The 27,640-nt window shown below is 37.3% G+C and overlaps 1 protein-coding gene across 1 annotated transcript; it reads right to left on the reverse strand.

The window, feature by feature from the left end:
* Nucleotides 1–2,447: 2,447 nt before the first annotated feature.
* Nucleotides 2,448–18,483, reverse strand: LOC113051562 (growth arrest-specific protein 2-like). The gene is made up of 8 exons (XM_026215436.1): nt 18,421–18,483; nt 13,030–13,195; nt 11,543–11,652; nt 10,439–10,580; nt 8,994–9,057; nt 8,504–8,903; nt 8,287–8,394; nt 2,448–3,277 (listed from the first exon to the last, which is right to left on the reverse strand). Exons 2-8 carry the CDS (start codon nt 13,172–13,174, stop codon nt 3,068–3,070), a joined length of 1,179 nt encoding a protein of 392 aa, XP_026071221.1. The 5' UTR covers nt 13,175–13,195; nt 18,421–18,483; the 3' UTR covers nt 2,448–3,067.
* Between the last annotated feature and the right edge of the window lie 9,157 nt (nt 18,484–27,640).

Consider the following 27,640-nt stretch of genomic DNA (forward strand, 5'->3'; position numbering starts at 1 on the left):
CTTATACTAAAAACAATCAAGCCATGCTCATTTTTAAAAAGTAACTCAAACGTACATAATTAGTTACTTTTTTAGGGAGTATGCATTACTTTCAAAAGTTACTTTCCCCATCACTGTAAAAATGTATATATATATGTGTGTGTGTGTGTATATATATATATATATATATATATATATATATATATATATATATATATATATATATACACAGTACAGACCAAAGTTTGGACACACCTTCTCATTCAAAGAGTTTTCTTTATTTTCATGACTATGAAAATTGTAGATTCACACTGAAGGCATCACAACTATGAATTAACACATGTGGAATTATATACATTAAATAAAAAAGTGTGAAAATATGTCATATTGTAGGTTCTTCAAAGTAGCCACCTTTTGCTTTGATTACTGCTTTGCACACTCTTGGCATTCTCTTGATGAGCTTCAAGAGGTGGTCACCTGAAATGGTCTTCCAACAGTCTTGAAGGAGTTCCCCGAGAGATGCTTAGCACTTGTTGGTCTGCGGTCCAGCTCACCCCTAAACCATCTCGATTGGGTTCAGGTTCGGTGACTGTGGAGGACAGGTCATCTGGCGCAGCACCCCATCACTCTCCTTCTTGGTCAAATAGCTCTTGATGCCTTCAGTGTGACTCTACAATTTTCATAGTCATGAAAATAAAGAAAACTCTTTGAATGAGAAGGTGTGTCCAAACTTTTGGTCTGTACTGTATGTATGTATGTGTGTGTGTGTGTGTGTGTGTGTATGTGTGTGTGTATGTATATATATATATATATATATATATATATATATATATATATATATATATATATATATATATAATGGAAGCATATCAGACAGATGGGTCCTGTTTAATATTCTTCCTATACTGCATAGCAATGGGGTTCACAGTACTCTAAACTAATTTTCATAGAAAGATAATGTTACAGTAACACCACGTGCAGTACGAAATAAAGTTAATAATTTGATATAGAGCACCACCTATAGGATCTTTGCGGAACATGTTCACTTTATTCCCTCATTCAGAAAACATTACAGAAATGTCTTTGTAAAGTCAAACAGTCAGCATACAACACCCATAAATCAGAATTAAACATTACAGTAAAATAAAAATAAAGTAAATCAATATTGGGTTCCCAGTCATTGATTCAACAGAGATCATGCCCTTTATGCTTCTAAAATTTAAAGAAAGAAAAAAACTTATATCAGCAAACAAACCCAGGAGATATACCCTATATAAAACATAAGGGTCAATAATCTTTTGTGTTAGGCCAGTTTGTACATCAAATGGTGACCTAACCCAGCACATTACCGACATTTTGTACCATACAAAAGTAAACAAAATGTTCTTTAAAAATAAATGTAAACATTGAAATGTATTAATATAATCATGTACTGTAGTCATTTTTTTTTTCAAAAGTATTTTCGTCCTCTTTATAAGTTAATAAAAAGGGGTGCACAAAAGTTTTTTTCAGCCTGGTTCTCATATGAGAAGCTGGAGATTTGGTTTGGTCCTCACACAGTGGTACATGGTGTGACCCATCAGATATTAATATACAAAATAAATGAATAAATGTGATTATTGCACTTTATTTCGTTTTTTTATTTTATTTTTTATGAAATGATAAACTAAATATTAAAATGTGATAATACTATTCTATTGTAAAATATAAAGGTTGTATTAAATACAAATACAATTATTTTATAGTAAACTTAAAAATAAAATGCTAATATTTTTATTATTATTTATTTAATGTCATTTCAAACTTAAAACCAGCAAGCTGTTATTCTGACAATTTCAAAGGGGGACTCGATTTCTCATGACACCGGCAACCTGCCAGAATAAAAGCTTGCTTCATATTATAGGAAGGTTACATTCTATGACCTATCATGCAGTCATCATGGTGAGATTAGGTTCCTTCAATCTAAAAAAACAAGAATTGGAAAAGAATCAAAAACAACAGTGAATCGATTCCCATCAATTCCAGGATCAGGAATTGAAATTGGCATAGATTCCAAAAATTGTGGAATCAAACAGCCCTAGTTATAAAACTTTGTTTTAGAAGGCAGGGCAGCTTTGTTTACAGAGGTTACCGTGGAAACAGTTCTGTTCTGCTGTTCATAAGCGCCCTCTGCTCTCAAACTGTTGATGTACAAATTCATTCAGTCTGCCATATTTTTGTTCAGACCAATACAAAATAGACGGAACCGGTAGATGCAAAATAGCCTACCTTGTTATCAGAAGTGTTGAGAATGCACATTAGCTTATGTAGAACTGTTTATGGAGCAGATACAATTTAATTTATCATTCTAACTCATCCCTTTATATATAAAAAAGTTCAAAACTTTATTTGAACATGTAATACATGTCAGTAGATAATGTTATGAATATTACATTTTTTGTTAGTTTAAAATCTAGCCATGATTTTTAAAATATTTTTAATTTCACGGTTTAGGCAAATAAAAAGTGCATTGTGCTGCTTAATTTTATTTTATGACTTTTGTCATAAAACTTGACTCTGTAAAATTATTTCAGTGTGTGTATCAGTATTTATTTTTTTGTTGTTGTGTATAACAGTTTGGATTGATAAATTATTTAAGAGATTTAAGTACTGTATAACATTGGTAGCTCTCAGTTGCTTTTATTTTTAGAACTGGATTTACATTTAGTTCTTTAGATAAAGATCATAAAGATTTATGCTTTCAGTTTGACATAGAGATCTTATACAGTACAGTTTGTCGATCTAAAATGTTAAATGTCCATTAACAGCTGTCAACCATGTCGGTACACAAACGCACGCACTGAACTAATTTACACAGCGCATTTCTTATTTTGGTCGCACATGCTGACCTGCGGACCACTTATGTGCAACCCTGTTAATAAGCTGTCTGTGCAACGACTAGAACAGACCTGTGACACATTTTTGAGTCAAGACCCAAAAGGTTGAGGACCAAAAAAACAAAAAAGCCAACTGGGTTGCTTCACTCCTTGACAAAAATAAAAAATCAGCCTGCAGTTGATTTAACAGAAATAGCAGTTATTGAGTCACATTACTTCTTGAAGTGGGAATGAGTACCTACGACCAGATAACTGTCCCGGGACAGCTCTCTCTTGACTGGGGACCTGCCGTTAGGCTTGCAGGTTTTGGTTCCAGGCCGAGCGACCTCAGTCATCTTACACGGGTCATGCTTTAACAAGTAAGTACCAAAGGTCTCCCATCCACCACCAACACGCACCATGGCATGTTTATCATTCAGCATCTGTAAATGTGAGAAAGCAAAAGAGAGAAGGTTCTCTGTTATTATTACATTTCTTCAAAACTGTTATGTCCTCCACTTCTCAAATCATGTATTGTGTCTAATATAATTCCAGTTGCACTTTATTTTACAGTACGTGTACTAACATGTACTTATAGTGTACTTACAGTGTATTTATCTAAGAAAGTTCTGGTAATTCAAGGTAACTACATGGGGTACGGATAGGTTTAGGAGTAGGTTCAGGGTTAGTACCTAGTTATTACATAGTTATTGTAATTACTATAATAAGTACATATTATGTACATGAGGAACAGGACTGTAAAATAAAGTGCTACCATAATTCCTATGGCCACATTTAAATTGAAGTAAATTTCTTAAAAAATAAATAAAGTGTCAGACTTTAATAACATAAAATAAATGTGCACACAGAGCTGGGTAGTAACAGATTCCATGTAATCTGGATTACGTAATCAGATTCTAAAACTCAAGTACTTGTAATTAAAGTAAACTACTTTTTCAAATACTCTTAATAAGACTACAGTTACTTTTTTATGGACTACATGATTACATATTATTTGCACAATGGTAATAAATTGTTCACAATTATCGTATTTTTCGGACTATAAGTCGTACCTGAGTATAAATCGCATCAGTCCAAAAATACGTCATGATGAGGAAAAAAACATAAGTCGCACTGGACTATAAGTCGCATTTATTCAGAAGCAAGAACCAAGAGAAAAAAATACCGTCTACAGCCGCCAGGGCGCTCTATGTCTTCAGTGTAGACTACAGGAGCACTGAGCAGCATAGAGCGCCCTCTCGCGGCTGGAGACGGTAATGTTTTCTTTTGGTTCATTTCTCTTGGTTCATTTCTCTCGGTTCATGTCAAATTAATGTTGATAAATAAGTCACACCTGACTATAAGTCGCAGGACCAGCCAAACTATGAAAAAAAGTGTGACTTATAGTCCGAAAAATACCTTAATTGATTCTCCAAAATTTCCTTTTTTAACATTTATAAACTTTTTTACGTTGCCTGCTTAAAATGTTTTGAGATGGATAGAAATGTTATTGCTGTGTGAGTTTAGACTTTTTCAAAATTCATGTTTGTAATGTAGCTATTGTTTTATGTTTTTCATTGATACAGTCGTATACACTTCTAGTGTTTTTTTTTAGATTAAATATTCGCTCTAACAGTGATATTGCTGTGAATTTCATGTTTTTCAGTATTGATTTTTGTAATATAGCTGTGTTCTAAATGTACTTAATTATAAGTAAATATGCTTGAAAATCATAAAATGTGATTTTGTTTTATTCAGTGTTACTAGCAAACACTAAGGGCAAGGTACATTAGTGTTAGTATTTAGTAATCCAAATGTAATCCAAAAGTAATCAGATTACGTTACCAAAAATGTATAATCTAAGATATTATATTACTGACTACAAATTGTCATGTAATCTGTAATCAGTAACTGATTACAATTCATAAGTAATCCACCCAGCTCTGGGTGCTCACATGTGATATTTACCTTGATTTATTTTCTATTGATTTCCTCACACATTATGTCTCCTATATATTACATGTGAAGCCTCTGATGCTCCTCACTGTTGTTTCCTTGGTAAATACAGTAACTATGCTAATTATCAGGGCAAATTTTTTTTGTTGTGGTGACAATGCCACAGCTGTGGGACGGTGATGTAAATAATTTCCACAGAACAAATACTGAAATGGATTCTCATGTTTAGAGTATATTTTTAAACAGGTCTATGAAAATCCAACATAAAATTTGAAATATACAAAATGTATATATCTCAACATTAATATTCATTGTTTAAAAGCAGGAAAAGGATAAAACAATATATACATAAAAGACATCTGAAAGGTAGCAATGCAAACTTCATATTACAATATTTGAGGTCTTAATCTGATAATTTAATTAAAAACCAACGCATTTAGAGAAAATTAAGGAACACGCCCCTCCTCCCTCATAAAATTTTCAAAGTGTACATTTAATATGCAGAAGATTCGATGAAAGGCAAATGATCCCAGAGAGAGAGAGAGAGAGAGAGAGAGAACGAGAGAGAGTCTCATTAAGCATAATGAAACACCACCTCACGACACCAGCTGAGCACCAGCGCAGGACAAATCCAAACACAAACACACACACACACACACACACACACATAGACACCCACGGCGCGTGGCGTGAAGCTCGCTCGCTGCCACGGCAACCGTTCCCGAGCAAGAACAAGAAGCACGAAATAGAAATGCATTGAAACTGGGAACGAGAGCGCAGGAAGGGTCAAGTCACGTCTCCTGAGAAATGTGTCTCTGTCCCCTGAGGCACCGGCAGTCATCTATTCCCTCCTCCCCACCACCTTATCAGTCTTGACCCTCTCATTACAAAGCTGTTAAGCTGCTGGTAATACAACCAGATTTATATGTTTTGCACCTCCCACCCCTCCAAATCCTTTTCGCTTGATGCATCCTAATAGATGGATATATACAAGCGCGCGCACGAGTTTGCCAAGCAGTATTCTAATTACCACGCAGTCTGATCAGGCTCAGCTGTTCCCAAGCAGATTAAAATGTCAGGGCTGACAGAGGAGGTGAGCGAGACTTAACAAATACACGAGAGGAGGGGGAGTCTGTTTAAGAAAACCCCGCGTCAGTCAAACCTTTATCGACTCTGACACGTACGTAAATTTAGCAGTCAACACCGGCAGTGCGGAATGAAAGTATACGTTGTGTAACGCGCGACTTAAGTGTGAAGTCAATAATGCACTAAATATCATGGTATGGGCAGTATGCTACATTACGTGTTGTTTAAACGCTTTTCTGAGAACCCCGCGTGGTCAAATTCCAATCTCATTACGTATTATTCGCATTTATAGCCTCTCTATTATATATGAAGAGAGCGAAACTGATTTTAGTCTTTTTCCTCCCCTGAAAAATGAATGTGACTGAGACTAGAGCGGCCGTGCTGTGGTGAACACGTTGGCCGCTAGATGGCAGACTTGTAGCTTTCATACCTTTATTTGAGTACATCCGCTGGGTAGGATAGAGCTGTTCAAACAAGCTATTTGTTCTAAAATATATATATATATATATAATATGCACACCTTTATATTAGTGAAGTGCAAAATGTACGGAAAAATACATTTGGAGATGCATCAGAGATGGCAAATACAGTAGCATTCCCACCTTAAAAAGATTACCTGTATTCTGAACACCCATGTAAATCTAAAGCACATCAGACAGCTTTAGCCACAAAAACAAGACCACCAGGGCCTCGTGGGTCTGTTTCTCTGCCTGCTTCCCTCCTCGATCCACCAGGATGATATCCATATCTTACCCTTAATCTGCCTTTTTTGTAGCAACAATGAATGGTGAATAATGTGCTTAATTACTGAACAGATCCGATGCAAGATAGACTTGGTGTAACATGTATAGCAAAAATGCATAAATGCATAAAAAAAGCTATAAAAGGGTGTGACGCTTGTATTAGCTATATTCATTTACTGTAAATGTGGTGTCTGCGAAAGAAGAGTTTTGTCAGATAAAGGCAAACAGCTTTTAACATGCGATGTTGAAATGGCATTATGCGTTCAAATCAGAGCTAAAGGTAAAGTATTCATGATGCCATTAATATTCCTGTTAATGTCAGACATGGCATGAAACGTAAATCTTAATGATTCACCAATTCTTCACCCCTTCTACTACACAGCTCAGCTATCGTCATGATCTAATGGATCTTCCTTCTCTTTCATTTTAGCACAGGGTGTCACAACAGAAGTAGAAAAAAAAACATGAGAAATGATATTAAAAGCTCCCATCCTCTTTCTCTTTGAATGCTACAGTAAGCCTCTCTCTCTCTAATTGGATCTCTGACAGAAAGTGAATGCTTTTCTTCATCAGCCTCACATATTGTTGCCCTAAAGGATTTGTCTGATTGAAAAATCATAAAAGGGAGGGGTGGAGCCAACAGAAGCGAGGCTGTAAGTCTCAAAATACATTCACACAGCTAATGACTTGTGGTGTGTTTTTAATTCTATGTCGTTCCTTAATGTTGATCAGTAACCAACCTATAGATGAATTCTGCTTGTATGGCCACCTTTTATGATCATGAAAGTTTCTTCAATTGACCCCCTAGTGTCATTCATTTGTTGCTGAATAGATTCATCAGATTTTTAATTATTGACTTAGCTTTGATCTATAAAAGTAGATTAAAAAGTTTGGTTAGTGTTTCTAAGCAGAAAGTAATTAAAAGACAAAAGTCAAATGACAAAAGCAAGGTAAGTTCTTATTAATGTTCACAAACAGCTTGATGCGTTGATGGCTATTAATGTGACAATAAACACAAATAATGTGTTACATAAAGTAAGTGTATTTTGATATGATTAATTAAGCATGTAATGAGATTGCACATGTGCCAAATGAGACAAACTTGCAAATCTGTTAGCAATTCAACTATTCCATGTAGGGTTTAGATGCACAAAATATCAAAATATCATGTATGAGCTTCTGTAGGTAATTTGAGTTTTAATATAAACAAAATTCTATGTGTATTTTCAGTATGACTGGGCATTTATGATTGTTTATTCTTCTGCATTATTTCTGTTCTGTTCCAGTGTACAGACTTTCCAGCCCTGATCCTAGACATTTGTTAGCCTGAACCTCCTTTTTTCCCTATTCAAAGGTGTGAACCTTTTCTCCATGTTGCCAGGCAACACCAGCTCCCATGAGGCTTTGCCTTGACTGAATACTGTGTTCTCTCAGGTTCAAAACTAATATTTGTTCTTCCAAAGAAACAGTGAAAGCACAGCAGAGCTTGTTGACACATTGATCGCTTATAATAAACATTGAAACATGATTTTACATATATCGTTTCATATCTTTCTATAGAAGTCAATGGAAATACAAATGAAAGCGGGAAATAATAAATATTGAATTAGACTTTCCTTCAACTAAACCTAAGTAAAGAAGACTGGGGTGGAAAGAGTAATACATACCCTGACATAGAGGACTTTGTCTCCAACACGATAATGGCCTTTTGGCTGCTTTTCGATGCAGAATTTGACTGGACATTTGCACGGTGGATCCTCTGATATCTGCTTCACCTGAAACAAAGCAACAAAGAAAACACGCTTTTGATAATTATCCTGAAGTCATGCACTAGTATGCTAAGGCCTGGTAAACCACATACAGTCTATGACTTTGAATACTCACAATGGCATCCAGCAAGTTACCGCTGCTCTTTTTCCCTCTAGTCTTCACAAGGCCATTTGACGGTGAGGGCGGCGTTGATTTGATGGGTGTCTGAATGGGTGATGGTGCAGTTGGTGAAGTTTGTTGAGGTTCTGACTGGGTGTTTGAGTCAGAGAAGATGGACGTGGACTCAGGGGGAGGGGGAGGGGCCAGAGAAGGCAAGGGAAAAGGGTCTGGTGGAGGGGAGATGGATGAGGGGGTTGTGGTTGGAGGGGGCTCTGGATCAGGAAGGAAAAAAACAGGTGGGGTGGAGGGAGACGGCAGAGGTGAGGCGAAATACATGGATGGTGACAAAGACTCATCTTCGGCTTTCTCAATCTCTCTCTCAAGCTTGACCAGCACAGGCGGCTCAATGCCATACCTGAGGAGGAACATTTATTCAGCTCTGACTGAGAGATGATTATATGGTGATGGTGTGATATAAACAACTTTAAAGATCAAAGGAACTCACCTTGAAGCAATTCTCCCAAGTTGCATGAGACACAAGCACACATCCCTGGGCTGCTTCTGAAGAACTGGTGAAACACATACACTGTCATTCACACAACAAAGTCCTCAGAGGTCTATGACGTCAGCTCAAACATATACTGTAACCTGGGCATAAGAATGGACAGAAGACACAAGCTTTGATGGACACATGCAAAGATTCCCAAAGGAAAAAGACATTTGATATATCTATTCAGCTAAATGACATTAAACTTCCTCAAATATCAGTATCATAACACTGCAAAGTGAATAAGGATGACTGCTAGGGAAAAATAGGGAAAGTTGGTATGCAGAATCTCACGGAGGAAAATCTTTTTTTTAAATATCTAAACACTCTTAAAACAAGATCAAGATCAATTTACATTTTTTTTTAATTATTATTTTAATTAATTTAAATTCTTATTTTATTATAAATGTATTCTTTATTATTTATATGTCTAATCCCATTAGCAAAGAATTTTCACCTCACTAAATATGGTTTCATTTTCTTAAAAACCCACCCATGAGCCTTTGCAGTGCAGACACAAAACAAACGTTGTAGTCAAACTTTGCACTGATAAAAATTATGTCTTTGTTGTGCAGTGGAAAAGTGGAAAACACAAAGATGCTAAGTCTTGTTAAAACTTTTATCATCAAGAACGAAAACAGAAATCTGTCTCTCTGTCTCTGACGAGGTTTAAATGTGTGAATCCTTATGAAAACAAAGAAACAATGGATAAATCCAAAATAGCCTCATTTTGAAAGTTATGATTAATGTTGGCTAGATTACCAGTAAGAAGGTATCACTGTAGACTGGTTTGAAGTTTAAAATAAACAGTTCGTTTATGTCAGACAGTTCATGAAATCCATTTCAACATCAGGTATGTGCATACAGTATATAAAAGTCAACTCTGGGACTACAATAACAATTACTGAACACTCTTGAACGCTACATTATTTTACCTATCCTCTCAAAACCTCTCAATGTGCACTCCTTTACATTTTATCTTTTATTGTATTATATTCTTTATCTTTGACCCTATTTTCCATTCCCCATTTTTCCCCTGACCTACTGTCCTTTCATTTCTATATCCTTCTCTTTCTCTCCATTATTCTTCACACAGTGATGGACAGCGGGGGCCAAGGGTGTGACGCAGTGAACAGTGGAGTGACACAGATATTGATACTGCCTGTCTATTCAGCAGTTCTTTAGGACAACAGCCTGCATAGACCGAAAAGTAAGGCTTATTGTAACTGGACATCTCACTTAATGATCTCATAATTATAAAAATGAACAAGGAAAACACTGAACATTCTGTGCTTAAAAGGAGTCCACTGTCAGATTTCTTAGGATTGTTGGTGAACCAGCTCACAGACTTACAAGCTCATGCCACTTGACTGTATGCCGTGTATGCTGATTTTAATACTTACCAAGATCTTCAGATTCAAACAGGTGTGATTGCTCCACTCCAATTTTACGGCACCAGTACAGAAAATTCGCAGTATTGTCTCGAGCGAAGAATGATCCAGAGGCTGCATCAGACCGCCAGCGAATCACACGCCGAATAAAAGGCTATGGGAAACAAAAGAAACCAACTGAAATATATCTCTGATCAGCTTAGTATGTGTTCATCTGAATATTTTGCAGTATAAGTAGTACAACAGATAATTGTCCCTCTGTTATTATTATTATTTTTTTCAAAAAACATATATTTTTCAAAAATAAGCCTTGCACAAGCCAGTGCTCCTGCCAGTGCTACTAATTATAATAAGTCTTCAAAAAAGATACTGATGCACCCCCATAACACCAGCACACAGGTCACAGTCAGGGGCTGAAAGATTGTCGGGAAAGTAGTTATGTATGTTGTGTCTCATTTCGAAGGCTGTGCCCTCTGAATGTCACATTATCAGCCACATATGTCACTGAGGCTGCCTCTTTTTATAAAAGTGACCATTACATTCCAAAGCATGAAAGAAATTTCAGCAATTCACTCCTCATGAGGAATAACAGTCTATTTTGTAATGGCTACTTTTATGAAAAGAGGCATGTATGACAAATGAGACCTCTGAAAGGCACAGCCTTTAGAATGAGACAGGAATAGATCATGACTTCATACAAGGGATGAATGATCTTATGTTCGCCGATGCTACATTTATCTGATCAAAAATACTGTCAAAACAGTAATATAAAATAACTGTTTTCTGGTTTAGTATGAACTGAATATGAATTGAACTGCATTTTCATCAGCCATTACTCCAGTCTTCAGTGTCACAGTTGTACAATTTAAAAGTATTTACTGTCACTTTCAATGTATGCATCCTTGCTGAAATTTGTATATTATATTCATTTATTCTTGCAACTCTATCTACTGTTTATGTGCCTGTGCAATAGAGTTACTTGGTTTCAAAACTTGCATGCACATCTTATTTATTTATTATTTATACACATAACATGGTTTACATTTTTATGGCTCATCTTAAGTTCTAGATTAGGACCAAACTACCCATAAATGTAATGTGTCACGCTGTGAGCACCTTTCCATTGCAGGCCAGAATCATCTTCTCTTGCAGCACCTCTGCAAGCTGACACAGGACGACACCAGTGTCTAGTCTGTCCATGAAGTCATCCACGGTTATATCCAAACCTGTGCAGAAAGCATTCAGAGAAATAAATGAGCATTAAGAGCTAAAGAATGATAAAGAAACTAAAGAGGAAGGTTATAAAGGTAGTGAATGAATAATAGTGCATGAACTGGTAGCTCTAAAATACATATTGTCACTTGGGCTTACATGCAGTTCTGTAAAATTTTCATGGCTGTTGTTTTACCTTCCTTACAAGTCCTCTTGTCCATCTTTTTTTTCTTGCTCTTTCACTACCTTAGGCAACTTGAAGATGCCCCAAAAAATCCTCTAAACACACTTGCTCTGAGATTCTCACGGCTGTACAGGCACATTCCTGAGGCCTGGGTGTTAAGTACATACAGATTCAAACACAGCAGTGGTACCGGAGCTTACCATCACGGTAATGGGGGAGTAGAGGGCCTGGGGATGGGGACGGCAGAGGGAAACCACAACAAAAACAGAAAGCCTGATGTGCAGAATGACTGGGCACTGTCATTAGCTCAGAGCAGGAGAGAAGTGTGTAAGAAAACAAAGAGATCTCCCGCTGTCTGCCAACCACAGAGTCATAATGCTGCCCTGAGATCAGCAGGAACAGGAAGAGAAGCGTGTTAATGAGAGAAATCCCTCATCAGCTTTTTACAACAACTCTGATGTTGTATATCGTCTCATCTGATTTCTCAGGTTGTTGTGTCTCTGCTGTGTATTTAGGCTTTATTTGGCTTAGGGATTCTGTGGTCTTTTGACCTCTTTATGTGTTGTGTCAGCCCTCAGTTGTATTAAGAGGTTCTGACAACAAATAGCAGAGGTAAAGACATACAAGGAAATGTATTCCTGATCAGGGGTGCGTTTCCCCAAAGCATAGTTGCCAACCTGTTAGCAACTTAGTTGGTAGACATGAGTTGTTCGAATGAAGATTTAACAAAAAACTATCTTAAATGGTGAAATGCAAAGCACATGCAGAAAAAAAAGCATTTGGAAAGCGCAAGGCACCATCTTCTCCTAGAACTGTGATAATAAAATAAGTGGGCTGGTGATTTCCAATTCACATTTCCTTGACATACTTGAGCTGTAGTTAGACGTTTCCATGTGTTAAACTGCCAGAGGCAATTTATAGTTGCTGTAAAAGACTCAGTGTTGCCCTAAAGATTAAGTTTTTAGTGTCCACAGCCCAGATACTACAATCAACCACTTCTGGTTAACTACACTCCTACATAAAGGCTTGTCCATATCCAGATACTTCTCCACCATTGTTTCACTTGGTGGTGATGTTTGTGTGTGTGTGTGTGTGGTTTGGTTAAATGATGACAGAAATATTATTTTTAGATTAACTTCCCTTTTACGGTCACCAGTTTACAAATCACAATTAGAATGGAAACATGAACATGCTTTTATTTTCTTACCAAGGATTCTGTTAAGCCAGATGGCCAGATCTTCTTTCATGGGCAGTAGACTGGACTCATGCCTGCACGCCAGCCACTCGTTGTACTGGTGCAGACAGGAGAGGTCAGGTCCTGGTTCCCGCCTGGGACTGAAGGGACCATTCATACTGACTCAAGTACTGGACTGCTGGATAGAGAAGGAAAGAGGGGAACTTTACTGATTTAAAGAGACTGTTGTTTCCAAAATGATAACATATCTATAAAACTTCCAAAATGAACTGGCAGATATCCTTGATCATCTTTGTTGTTTTTCAGCCTCTCTAATGTCACTTTTAATCAATTTAATGCATCCTTGATGAACTAAAGTATTCATTTCCTTTGAACAAAAAAAAAAAATCTTACTTACCCTAAACTTTTGAACAGCTGTGTATGTTTTAAAAGAAACCAGAATATCAACTACAGTTGGATCAAATCCAGCACCTCAAATCTAGCACACATACCCTCGGCAGCAATGGTCAGGCTAAATAGACCTGAATGGACTATTAAATGTGGTGCACATATGAATGATAGCAGCACATCTGTTCTCTCATTGCTTCTGTGTATAGGCCACTGTCTGATTTTACCCCCAACATTGCTGGATTTACACTATACCTAATGATGCACATCTACCACATTCCTAGTGTTCTTCAAAACTGCAAGCGGTGAGAGACAAATATTAACTTTGCTGACAGGCAAACTGACTAAGAATGAGATAGGGATAATTGTGGTTTAAGTTAATGTTATTACTATTTTAATGTTAACCGTTTCCATGTCTAACTGATGCCAGGTATTGCACAATATATCATAAGGATGATAAAATCTTCTCTAGAATACAATTACAATGAGGGAACGCTGTGTAAATAAAAGATTTCAAAATAATTTGGAGGTGTGCACTCAATTACTGTGAAGTAAAAACCATTAAGACTCGTCATGCAAGACTGGGTGGAAAAAAGCACCAACACAAACAAACAAATACCGGCTCGGTAAGATTTCATGTACAGTACAAGTCTTACTTCAATCCCTAGCAACTGAAGAAGGCCCTGTCCTGTAATTTCCCACCAACTCAGGCAACCATTCATCAGAAGGGCCTTTCACATGTAGAAACATGCCCCTGCTTTCCATAACTACCACGCCATTGTAAGGCAGAGGAAGGAGAGCAGACACCTGCAGGGCAGATGTGTGCGACTGAAACAGGCGCAGAGAGAAATAGTGGTAAATGATGTAAGTCCAACCCTATTTATTTTATTAAAGCTGGACGACCAGAAGCTCTCAAGTGAGCAGTGGGGCCAGATGTTTGAGAGCTTGCCAGGAGAAGGCTGTTGAGGAAGAGGAGAGTAAGACACATAAACTCTGGAACAATTAGTTGTTGTCCTCCACAGCACAGAGTGAAGGGTGATGAGATGTTGGGTATATTAAGAGTGTGAGCAGGGAGAAATCGCAATGAAAGCTTTCATAGGAGGTCTACCTCCCAGAAGAGCTCAAGATCAAAAAAGAAAAAAAGGAACCTTTGTATCCATGGTTTTTATTGATAAAATAGAAGATAGCGTAACAGTGAAACAGCACACAGGGAAAAAAAAAGGATACACAAATGGCTGGAACTATAAAAGACTTTAAAGGGGTCATATGATGCAATTTCAATGACCTTTAGTTGCAAAGACTAAAGACTTTTAGTTGCAAAGACTAAAGTCTCAAATCCAAAGAGATATTCTTTATAAAAGTTAAGACTGCCACGGACCCCTAAAACATCTCGTTTAAACATGCCCCCACATATCTATGTCACTATGTGGAAATATTTGCGTAATGCCGCCCAAATGTTCACACAAAGAAAGAAGGTGTGATTTCAGTAACCACAGTTAGTGTTTAAGCAGCCATGTCAGGGAGATGCTGTATCTAGGTGAAAACAAAAGCACTTTATTTGGCCTTCCTAAAGTAAATGCATTTAGGAATCTTTAAGATTACTTACAACAGCAACGCATTTTATGGACGACAGTTTCGTGAACCTCGGAAAGGAGGTCATGCTGACTTTGCTACGACAATCTGGCGCTTCAGAATTGGCTACTGTAAGTATGTTTTGTTATTAGTTTAATTACCTGCTACTAAATGTTCATATGCAGAGTTTTGCTCATCGAGTGTGTGTGTGTGTGTGTGTGTGTGTGTGAGTGAGAGAGAGAGAGAGAGAGAGAGAGAGATACGGTCACGCAGTGGAGTGAGCGATCTTAACCATCCGTGGCTTGTGTACTGCAAACACATACGAGCTTCACCACTGTGTCTGTCAGGTGACTCTGTTTCCCCATCAAGCTTGAACCCATGGTAAAACTTAGGATATTATTAACGGTCTTTACATTGATTTAGAAAGGTGAAGCTCGCAATTGTGGAAAGGCGTGTTACATTTCCGATGAGTGCTTGTGGTGTTCAGCTAATCATAATGCACTGGGTCAGTTGGCCAATCAGAGCAGACTGTTATTGTCAGAAGGAGGGACTTTGTAGAAATATACATGTTTCAGAGAGGCGGGGCATAGAGGACCTACAAATAATGTATTTATTCGTTATTTATTTATTTTTAGGGGGCGGGGGGGGGGGGCATACTCCATCCACCTTTTCAAAATACAGAGCATGTCAAATAGACAGAATAGATCTTAAATAAGTTAACACTCAGTCTGGTGTTAATTTTAATTATTAGAAGGCCTATTTTGATTCGGACATCACTCCAGTTGGAGTATTTACTGAGTTGTTGACTGCTGCAAACAAATCAGATTCACTAATTAATCATTGGCTGTGTCCCAAATTGCATGCTCTCTGAGTAGGAACTTAAAGTATTCAAAAAGTTTTTATTTAGCTTGAATGTGTGTAGTACAAATGAAATCTGTAGAAAATCCACAATCCACATAATCCACAAATCCTTCAGATACTTGAACTATGTATTTAAGTATACAAAAATACATCAATACTGTCCGCAGTTGTATCTAGACTAGAGCACCATAATGCCTTTGAAGCAAACCACAATTACACAATTATTGTTCAGTCATATTCCTGAAAAAGAAAAAAACAGGTATGGCAAATAAACTTAAACATGATCTATTATTTCATCTAGACAGAGATCTGCCAATCAGTGTTACTGTCGAGCAAACAGAGCGTGACTGACAACGATGATGCAGAAATGTGCAGAAGTAATAGACAGAATTGGCAGAATGAATGATTAAAGACCAGCAAAACATGAACATACCATGAACTCCATGCAGGCCCTTGTGTGTGTGTGTGTGTGTGTGTGTGTGTCAGTGATGAAGGCTGAGCCTCCTTGACCGATGGAGCATGGGAAGCCCACACAACAGGATTGCAGCACACAGGTGCCACATTCACACTTACACTGCAGCCTGACCATACTCAGACAGGAGGAGAGGAAGAGGTCTTCATCCAAACTCACAGTCAAAGAGGAGCTTTATATTCCCACACACACACACCAAGATACATGTAACACTAAAACACACACAGATTTACGCTCCAGTTCACCTCTTACAGATAGGTGTGAACATTCATTGATACACACTGACACAAGGCAACACATGAGATTCTGAGGATCAACTGTACCCATCCAATTATATTTTTGGTGCAAGCTCCTCATCAAACAGTCCAATTTTACAGGCTATAATTGTATAATCTACTCATGTTCTGGTTAATAACATACTTAATGCTGAAAGCTCATGGATATACAAGATAAAACATACACAAACTACAATTTTTAACTGGCATACCAATCTAAGTGTCAGGTTCGGGTATACGTCCAGCATTTCTGCTGACCTGGTAGTCTTGCTTCTCTCACCTCTGTTAAATTACAGCCATGAGTTACTGTAGAGAAAGGGCTTGACATTTATCATACCTAATACTGGGATGACAGCCTAAATGTAGAGTACTTGTTCTATCAAGGAATTTGCGTGTAAAGAAAAGATCTCTGCTTCCAAGCAATCAGAAGAAACACCCAAGGCAACTAATTTACTTGGAATAAATCCATGCATAAAAACAACACAGAGTGTTTATTTTAATGGCATGTTTGACACTCATCTTCAGCTGCACGATATCAATGAGAATGTTAGCACACTCAACATATTTTTCTACAAAGGTCTACATTTCAATGAAATGAGAAACCACTGTAAGGAAAAGTGTGACACTGCTTAGAGTGAGTGGATCACAACCACAAACAGTGTGAGTAAAACTTGCAATTCATTGGAGCCATTAAGACTGTGTACCCTCTGTATCTGGCAAACTGTGTACAATTTTTGTTAGGTTATCAAGTATTTTGGAAGTCATTCATATGGACATGTTAATAATTAATAGTTTATTGTTTTGTTATTTTTTTATCTGCCAAAATATTCAAACATATTAGGTTAATATTAAACCATTCCCTCGAATATTTAAAGATATTATTGAGAAAATATGTTGTAAATTGTATAAGAAATGTATTTATTATAAGAGGATAATTTATTACTTATTTTTTATTATTATTTTTCATATTTTTTATAGTAATATCTGATTTAGAATGATTTGTCTAACCCCATGGCATAAATCAACATTGCCAAACTGAAGTAACAAGTTTGTTTAGAGGAAGAGTTCACAAATGTGTGATCATTATACCTACCCTCATGTCTTTCGAAATCTGTATGGCTTTCTTTCCTCCATGGAACAATGAGCAATGGCCCAAACTGATCTTTTTAATGTAATGAAGGTAAATGGGGAACATTTAGACTAATTGACTAATGACAGCCTAGATTGTATCCTGTTCCTCACAAAAATGTATCAGATGACTTCAAATGACTTAGAATATAATACAAAATGATAATATAATATGTGCAACCTTAAAATATAATGCAGCATTGAATACTTTTAAGTTAAACATGTTTGGAATGTCACGATCGAGGGTGACTAAATTATTAAATACTTTTCCATTTTTGTTGACCTATTTGCAAATACTGTTTCATCCTCCAGTCCTGGCAGTACCACAAGTAAGAGGTTGACTGGAGCCAGGTGAAAAAGCTTAAACAATAACAGTCTCATACTCTCACGAAACGTAACGTTCACGATGAAGACATTTTCAGCAACAGCTCCTTTATACATTAATTACACTATTTACAGATATGTGCGTATTGGTAGAGCAACTCAAAATATATCTGTCCTCAGATCGAGGACCAGAAAACATTTCACTGACCGCTAGTGATGGGTTATCAAACTTTTTTTGAAACAGACTTTGAAATATAGCCTGTAAGTAGACTACTGATTAATTTGTTGCCCTTAGCAAATAAACAAATAACTTCAGTCTATCATTTTAAATTCAAATTTGATCTAGTTACTGTGCTGACAATAAAAAAGGTCTACAGTGCCTACCTCTCTCTGTGTGTGTCCTCAGCAGATCCGCCAACAATGTCGAAGTGGGTGTCAAAACTTTCCCTCTCTCCTCCAAACTAGCTCTCGGTGTCAAATTGCATTAACACACTACCTGCTCAGACTATCAGTGTTGTATACATAAATCAGCTTTTATGGCCTATATATAAAGAGTTGTTCTTCACTATTAGCATAAACTATATCAGTACCCTATTTGAAAGTCATCTACAACATATTTTCGTGATTTACAGAATTATCAGGAAAAAAAATACTTTTTTTTTTCTTTGGTATGAATTTGAATACGGGCTACGATATTTCTGACAGATGAAAAGATAAACTTCATCTATTGTTTGTTTACCCACGTAGGATTTGCATATCCGTGTTGAAGCCTGTGTGTAAGCTGCAAGTGCACGGACCGTGCAGACTATTTTAACAAAAGGCTATGGATCAAGTCTTTGAAATTATTTGTTGGTTGGTTTTGTCTTTTGTCCATATAAAATTCCAACGTTTCGTTGGGAGATACACGCTCATCTGATTGTTTTCGAAACCTGGAACAATCAACCAGCAGATGATATTATAGCCTATCACTCATCTATCGACATCTTTCAAGTGTCTTTGCTGTAAAATATGTTAATTAGATGTTTTCAATCAATCAATCAATCAATCACCTTTATTTATATAGTGCTTTAAACAAAATACGTTGCGTCAAAGCACTGAACAACATTCATTTGGAAAACAGTGTCTCAATAATGCAAAATGACAGTTAAAGGCAGTTCATCATTGAATTCAGTGATGTCATCTCTGTTCAGTTTAAATAGTGTCTGTGCATTTATTTGCAATCAAGTCAATGATATCGCTGTAGATGAAGTGACCCCAACTAAGCAAGCCAGAGGCGACAGCGGCAAGGAACCGAAACTCCATCGGTGACAGAATGGAGAAAAAAACCTTGGGAGAAACCAGGCTCAGTTTTGTGGAATGAGTTTGCATCATGCACTAGAAATACTGTTAACTTGATCGTTGACTAAAGGGAACGCTTTCTGCAGATCTAAGCTTATTTTAAATAGGTTTCATCTGAAATGTCTGTTGTGGTAAAGCTGATATTGAATGGTCTTTTTTATTTTATTTTATTTTTTTAAGGACCATACATTACGAGTTAATTTATGTTTCCGCGTTGATGTTTTGGAATTAAACCATTCATTTATCATCCAGTAGATACTGCAGTCTATGCCGTATTATAGGGCTCAGAAAAGGCGTGTCGAAAATGTCTGGTTTTCCCGCCCACTCGGATGTTTATGGCGGGTAATGGATAAATGTGTGCTCTCTCTAGTTAGAGAGTCAGCTACACGACAGGGATCACTGTGCAGGAACGTGACAGAAGGCGGAATTGTGCGTTTCCTGGACAACCAAGGAACGCGTCTGGTGTTCGGATAGACACGCGGGAACACCAGGCACGTGTCTGTCCAAATTGGTCCCTGGGGTCTAGGGGGCCGGTTCAGCATCAGATGGGACCATCACTAATTACAGTTCTTTGTCCCACAGCATTAGTCTTTATGCTCGATATAAATTCATGGCATGCACTCAGCTCAACTCTATATCTAAATATTAATAATTAAATAATTCCAGATGAAGAAACTAAATCCACCTTAAAAAGCAAGTGTGAAAAAAACATTAATGGAGCAAAATAATCACGTCAGTCGCGCATATCCTAAGTTAATTTAACCTACATGTCATATGCGCCATGCCTTAATTTACTCGAAAAGGAACAGATTTTATTATAGTATTGCTTCCTTGCAGACAGAGTGAGTAAGAAGGTCACTGTTCATAAAGTGGCAACTCAACATCCGGGTCAATGGCTTCAGGGTGCGACTGCAAATTACTGTACTGCAGCTGTCAGATTGTACACCGCTGCAGATGAAGTGACGTTAATAGTGTTACTGTTGCAAATGTGCCATTAGCTGACGTATTTGGTACAGATTATACCTTGAAACCATTTAGTTTACCGTTTGTTCCACATATTAAGCCTCTTGTTTTGTGGGTCATCATTTCAAGCGTAGGGACCCATAGTTGTTCCGAGTTGGTAATTATAAGAAAACATATATACTGTAAGATTTATTTTAAATAATTTTTGTTTGATTCTTCTTAGGACATGCTTTGCAATAAATATAAAGTACAGGTAGGCCTATGTCATACCGTTGTAGAGCCCCCACGCGATTTATTCATGAAATCGTCACTAGGTGGGGCTGGAGTATTCCTATGGGTTTCAAGATGCTTTGCAGACTTGAGGGAGGCAAACTCATATCACTATAATCAGATTTATATTTTCAGTTCCGTGAATAAGTGGGCTACTGGTGATGAGATATTTTAGTTTGTGCTAGAAAGATTTGCACAGGAGACAACAAAGCTGAAAACAGGAAGCCATTGTTAGGATCCCTGTGGTACTGATGCAACATCCTCCACTTCCTCTCTTTTGCTCTCACTGTGTGTGCACAGTAATATGATTACTTGTGAGTGGTGATGGGATCAAGTCTAGCCGTAATGTAATTATCACGTGATGGAGAACAAGCTATCAGTGCATTATCAGCTTTCACTCATCCACATCATCAGGTCTGTTACAATGTCCAAACGCTGGAGCGGTTCAAGTTTTTAATATAACAACTACTCAGGTTAAACAAAACAGATGAATGCACTTTGTAATTATTGTTGATTTGATCAGAATCATCTCTGTCCCTTCTCTCTTTTTCCACCACACACACATAGTCAGCTCACATTAGTGTTCTTCATAGCACAGTCTCAATAATTCATTGATTTTCTCCTAGTTTACAAAATATCCCATGACAACCACATTCCTTCTTTACTACTATAAGCATCTCTGTCTCTATGGCAACCTTCTTTGCTCTCTAAAGATTCAGAGAGAAAAGCCACAGGACAAAGAGACTGAAAAAGAGAATGAGATGGAGAGAGCCACGGCCGGGCGAATGTTTTGTTTAGAAAGAACATCTCATACAGAATACAGGATGACAAATGAAAAATCTTTCTGTGTCCCTCTTGCAGATACACATTTTCTAGACTATCTATCTATCTATCTATCTATCTATCTATCTATCTATCTATCTATCTATCTATCTATCTATCTATCTATCTATCTATCTAGCCTGTTGGTCTGAGTCTCAATAGTATACAATGTATTGGTAGCCAGCCTGTATGCATGCTTATGTATTGTGTTAGATATGAATCTGTCCGTCCGTCTGTCGATCTGTTTAGGTGCAGGTTTTTTGGAACAGATGTCAGTGTAAAGGTACGATATAGTCACACTCAGTGTTGCTGCAGCCATACCATGATGTTGATGGACAGCGTATAGGAAGAGAGAGCATATTGAATTTCATTGGTTCAGGAAGGGTTGGTGGGTGGGGCTAGAATGCCCCAGTAATGACTGCGTCAGAATGTGCGTCAAATTCTCATGTTTCAGAATAGTAACCTTGAGGGAATGAATGGAGGAACTACTCTGGTGGATGAATTTGATATCGCACTACTCAATAGTCTCTCTCTCTCTCTCTCTCTCTCTCTCTCTCTCTCTCTCTCACACACACACACACACACACACAAACACCTTCTCACACATATCAATACTCAAACTTGTAGTGGTACACTTCTCTTGCAGTTTACAAACCATGCAAGCAAGTGTGTTTGAGCTCCACCACAGCTCTCTGCCTGACCTTGATTTGTTCATTTAATCAGGGGACGAACACATCTCTTGGGTGCTGTAGCTCTGGAAACAGGTGTAAGTGTCTCCAGGTTCAGGATGACTCATCACATAGACATACAGCCACATTTATTTATTTATTTTTTGGAATCACTCAAGTACATAATCTTGTTCATTCAAACCTTTGTGTCTGTCTGTCAACAGGATCTATAGGACGCACACAAAAATAAACTATCTATCTATCTATCTATCTATCTGTTGGTTTGATTCTCAATATTATACAATGTAACAGCCTCTATCCATGCTTATGTGTTGTGTTAGATATGAATCAGTATTGTGTTTTTTTTCTCTCTCTCTCTCTCTAGAAAGGCGCATGACAGCTACTTTGATCAGTTAAGCATCTTTTCTGAGTATCTGTCTTCCATATTTTCTCTCTCATTATCTTTCTTTCTGTTTATCACTCAGTCTGTTTCACTGCCTTACCTCTTTTGTTTTGTTCACTTGAGTGACAGTTAGCTGGTTCATCCAGACTGCTGTATACTGAAATAATTGGCCAGAAAGTGCTTCTTAGTCCAGTCTATCTGTGGAGGAATGAGTGACAGTACAGCAAAGTGCTGTGAACATGTCTACACATGATACTGGAATGGAAGGATGATTACCCAATGATCAAAACAAAAGAAGGTAGAAACAGGAATGCAGGTGTAGCAGTAAACTGTACGGGGGTCAGAAAAACAGAGCTTACACAGTGAGAGCAAGTGCGTGCTAATGAGTCACCAACCACATCACCTCTGCGCTGCATGAGTCACCTATAGGTACAATGATTAATGGATAGAGGCGGAGAAGAGCAGACAGATGAAATAAATAACAGAGAGCACAGATGAATAAAATTTGATAACAAGTTAAAGCTTATGTCAAACAAAGACACATCAGATTTATTCAGATTTCAGTTGTCAGGACTCATTTAGGATGGAGCCTATATGGAAAAATAAAACACCTTATGATCAACAAAAAGGTATGAGATTCTTATAGCTTCCAATGCAAATTAATAAAACCTTTATAGCAGAATGCATACAGTACATAAAATGCATATAAATATCAGTTGTCACTCTATAGCACAAAGAAACATGACGTATTGAGATGATATTTAAATGCTTAGATTTATGATCAAAGCCCACTAGGTTTTTTGCATTGCAATACAGTGATGATTGAACATTATAATGAACATTCCTCCAAAACCTGATTTAAAATAATAATAATAATAATAATAATAATTGTATCTGAATAATATTCCAACAACAAGTAAATTGCTTCAATTTCTTAAGTGGTCTTCTTGAAATATTAGTAACAATATAGAAGTTATTATGTTTCATTTATAAAATAATCAGCATAAATTTCACAGCAAAAAGAACCATGAACCACAACCTGAAAGTGGAACCTTTTTAAAACGCCTTTTACTTGCTAAAAAGTATAAACAATAATTCAGATTATAGAATGGTGTGCATTGTGTATAACAGGGATTCCAGTAAAGTATGATCATGTTAGTAATCTAAAAGACATAGAAATTTGCATATTGGGTTAATTTCAAAACATCAACACAGAGACAGAAATTAATTCAGAAATTATGTACCTCTGAAAATAAAGGCCTTTAAAAATTGTGGTTTCCTCAACAGACATACCAAATTTAACACATTTAAAATATGCTTGGTCTTGAACTTGGAATTAATATCTGTCATGGGAGTTCAGGCCAGAAAGCATTTGCAGACAACACAGCCCACACCTCTCTTTTCGAGCCCAAACTGCTAACAATCTGTCTTGCTGGTCCTTTGAATCTGGCTCCAGATCTTACTGCAAAAATAGTTAACTTAATTACAGTGTCTTAACCCATATCACTTTTCCTTATATTTCATGTGACTATGTTAAGTCATAAAAATAGAAGTGTTAAGAACAAGCACTCTCCAGAGAGCTTTCTGAGATCTGAGTTCACACTTGGAGATTTTATTTTCACTTTTAGCTTTTTACAGGGTGTTTAATTTAACACTCTTTCACTGTGAAACATGCATATGCACAAACACGCAAGGGACGATGCGATTTAAAGAAATATTCCACATTTTACTTGTGCGCGTGTGTTTATCCCAGCAGTTAAAATACACATTAGTAAGAATGCAGTTAGTCAGTTCATCAGTGCATTAGACAGCAAAGTGCCATGAAGTAATTAATGATGACATCAAACCTGAAAAACCAGCAGGTGCCATAATGTGATCTCTTGCTTCCCGCAAAAATTTAAGTGTAAAAATCCATTATGACAGCATGAGCAAATGAAGAAATACATGCAGGTGAATTTAAAAACAGAAATATAATCTGAGTTCAAATATCTAAATATTACTACATTAGTTGTATACACGTGATCTTCAATCAGATGAAAGTTTGCACTCATTATTTCTAAATCTCTTATAGAGCTATCTTTCTCGACTTCTTTCGTCCTCTCTCTCTCTCACCTTCTCTCTGTCACCGCTCTCTCTAATCTAAGAGCTTTACTTCCCCTCTGTCACCTCTGTGTGACTAATCAAATCTGCAGAGGAGGTGTCTACACAACAGGAGGGAAATCAATAATCAGGCCTGTGAGGTGGGGGAGCCAATGCACCATGTGTGCCTGTGTGTGTTTTTGTGTGTGTTTATTATATTAATGCAACAGTGGGGAGAAAACAAACTAAACATAAAAAACTATCTATCAAGTGTAAGAATAAATATATATAAACACACACACACACACACACACACATATACATATATATATTTTTTTGTTTTTAATTAATTTATAAAAAATGTATTCATCTTTTCAGAATACTCTGCTCTCTCTTGGAAACCATTTTCAGTTGTTCTGTGTTTTGTTTTTGATAAAAATCTAGCTTTTTTCCCTGATGTTTCTGTATATGCATGTTGACAGGAGTCCTTGCGGCTTTATGACTGAAGTCTGTATGTCGACGTCTTAATGGGATCTCAAGCCCTCTTGAGGCCTGTCTCTCTCTCTCTTTTTTAATGAGATTTTACAGCCAGCCTGTGTCCCCCTGTCATGCTGCAATAGGGGTCTGACAGGGAACAAAGGAGTCCTCGTGGCTGTGAGCATGGGGCACACATCTCCCACTCCTCTCTTTCCCTCTGTTTCCTCTCTCTCTGCCTCTTTTCCTCCCTCTTTCCCCCCTCACTCTGTTGGTTCCCATCTGGTGAAGGGGTATTGTGAGAGCTGAGTAAATAAAGCTCAGTCTGGCAGCACTGACACACACACACACACACACACACACACTCATACCCACCTCCACGCACAAAGAATGAATCTACTAATTGATTTTTAATTCTCTCCTTGTCGTTCATTTTTGTAATTCTGTTGTTCATTATGCTAGAAAAAGTTATCTTGTTATGACTGCAACTAAAAAATGTCTGAATATTTGCTCTAGTATGGAAACAAGTAAACATTTGTTTGGCATCTGCAGTTTTATGGTGCTTTCAAACATTAAGAACACTGCTATACAACTGCTTGAAACATACATGAGGTGTACAGTGTTGCATGAAAGATAACAGATATGCATAACTTAATGGCCCTTTCCAATGCACCGTCTCCACTAGATGTGTCTTGCCCCTCTGTGGGACGTACGTCTGATTGTGGACTGGTAGCCAGCTCTGTTTAAAGGTCAGGTTTCTCCCCTGAGTCCCACAGGGCACTCTCTCCTCTCTGTCACTCACTCTGTCATTCAGATGATGGTGAGGCACACCACTGCATATTATGTATAAATGGAAAATCCATCAACAGCACATATTAGAGTTAGGGTTAAAAATGTGTTTGTTTGTTTCAGTATTCAGCTAATATTTGATATTTAATTGTGCCCGTTTCATAAATTCATATTCCTTTTTTATGTATTTAGATTACTGTAAATTAGCATTTTAATAGTCAAACTCATTTAAATTAATTGACAGTAATACTCACTTAAATTATAATAAAAAAAACAAAAACACAAATAATTTAATAACATTGCTAAATGCCTTTAGTAAAAAAATTTTTTTTTACTAAATATGAATAATGACTAAATATAAAAATTTGTTTCATAATTATTGGCCAGAAAAGCCTATTTCTTATATATATACGCTCCTGTTGAAGATGCATTTAAATGCATGAAAGTTAATGAAAAAAGTGGTATAAAAAAAAACTTAAAAAAAGTAAAGATCTGTAAGAGAAATGAAGAGATGTATCTGTTAAATTCTGTCACAGCAGAAGATATACGTTCATGATATGCTGAAATCCTTCAGCAACTGTAATGGCTTGCCCTTCCTGTATCACAAGCAAGACTTTTCCCCACCCACATGATTTCTTCTTCCAGAACCTGAACAAGATGTGAATTTTGATTACAGGAAGAGAGTATGAGACGTCAGCATTCAGTACTACTGACGCAAAAACCCACCTAAGGCTATAGACAGAAACACACACACACACACACACACATGCCTGCAGTCAGGTGTTTTCTAAAGGATGGAGCTGAGTGGGAAAGCCCAGATTCTCTCTCTGCTTATACAACGTATATGCTGAATTTAACAGTTTCACTTGTCTTTGGGGACTGAATTAGTGGTAAACATCACCACATATCACTCGACACTTAAACTTAAACAACAGCTGCATAAAAAATCCTCATATGCTCCACTGCTGGAATAGACAAGAATTTAATGACTATATGGAATAATTTATGAGGAGATTGAGAGCTGGGCCAGTGGGGGAAGGGACTTATTCGGTTTTAATATGAGAGCTCATTCATTCACTGTTTTTCCCCCTCACACATGAGATGGATTACACAGACATCCACCCTCACCTCTCCCTCCTTTTCCCAATGGAGAACGAAACACTGGATACGCCAACCAGTCACCTGCCACTGTCCATGAGGGGATCAGGAGATATTTATGGGTTGATGCGAGCCTTCAGGGCCCTCACGCAGGCCCCTGTCATCAAAGAGTGATTTCAGTCTCACTACACCACCCCTCCACGCCCCAAGAGACCACTGCAACACCTGCCCCAAACGCCTCCATGCACAAGCACCTCCACCCACCAACAAAAACACATACGTGAGCATAAAACACACAGGTTTACAATCATGCTTCAAAATGATTATTTTTATATTAGTCCTTATAGAAAAAATGCTATTATGCTAGTACACTCTTTGTGTGCTCTAATCTTTCTTCTCAGTGTGACATTAGACGGATATAACTGAGAAGCTTGAATGAACACCAAGTGAGGAGGGTGTGGACTGCAATCTGTGCTGGACATCCGTGACGGTTACGGCTGACAGAACCAGAGTAAACACGTGTAATAGGGTCACAAGTGACAGGCTCATTGTGGTTGTCTAATTAGCAAAAGCAATAGCTCAACATGGTATCCGCTAACCAATAAGTTGCCAAGAAAAAGTATAATTACTTTATTTTTAGATTTTTTTTATCCTTTTCATATTTTAAAAACATATTATTTTACATCTTAGATGGAATATT

Source organism: Carassius auratus, chromosome 32, assembly GCF_003368295.1.
Source record: "Carassius auratus strain Wakin chromosome 32, ASM336829v1, whole genome shotgun sequence".
Lineage (NCBI taxonomy): Eukaryota > Metazoa > Chordata > Actinopteri > Cypriniformes > Cyprinidae > Carassius > Carassius auratus.

What these genes read in the sequence shown, in the direction of transcription:
- LOC113051562 (XM_026215436.1), bottom strand. Translation starts at nt 13,174, where the DNA reads ATGAATGGTCCCTTCAGTCCCAGGCGGGAACCAGGACCTGACCTCTCC. An exon ending in CTGGCTTAACAGAATCCTTG is followed by an intron (nt 11,653 to 13,029) that starts GTAAGAAAATAA and finishes CTTTCTGCACAG; the next exon opens with GTTTGGATATAACCGTGGAT. An exon ending in ACAAAGTCCTCTATGTCAGG is followed by an intron (nt 3,278 to 8,286) that starts GTATGTATTACT and finishes TCACATTTACAG; the next exon opens with ATGCTGAATGATAAACATGC.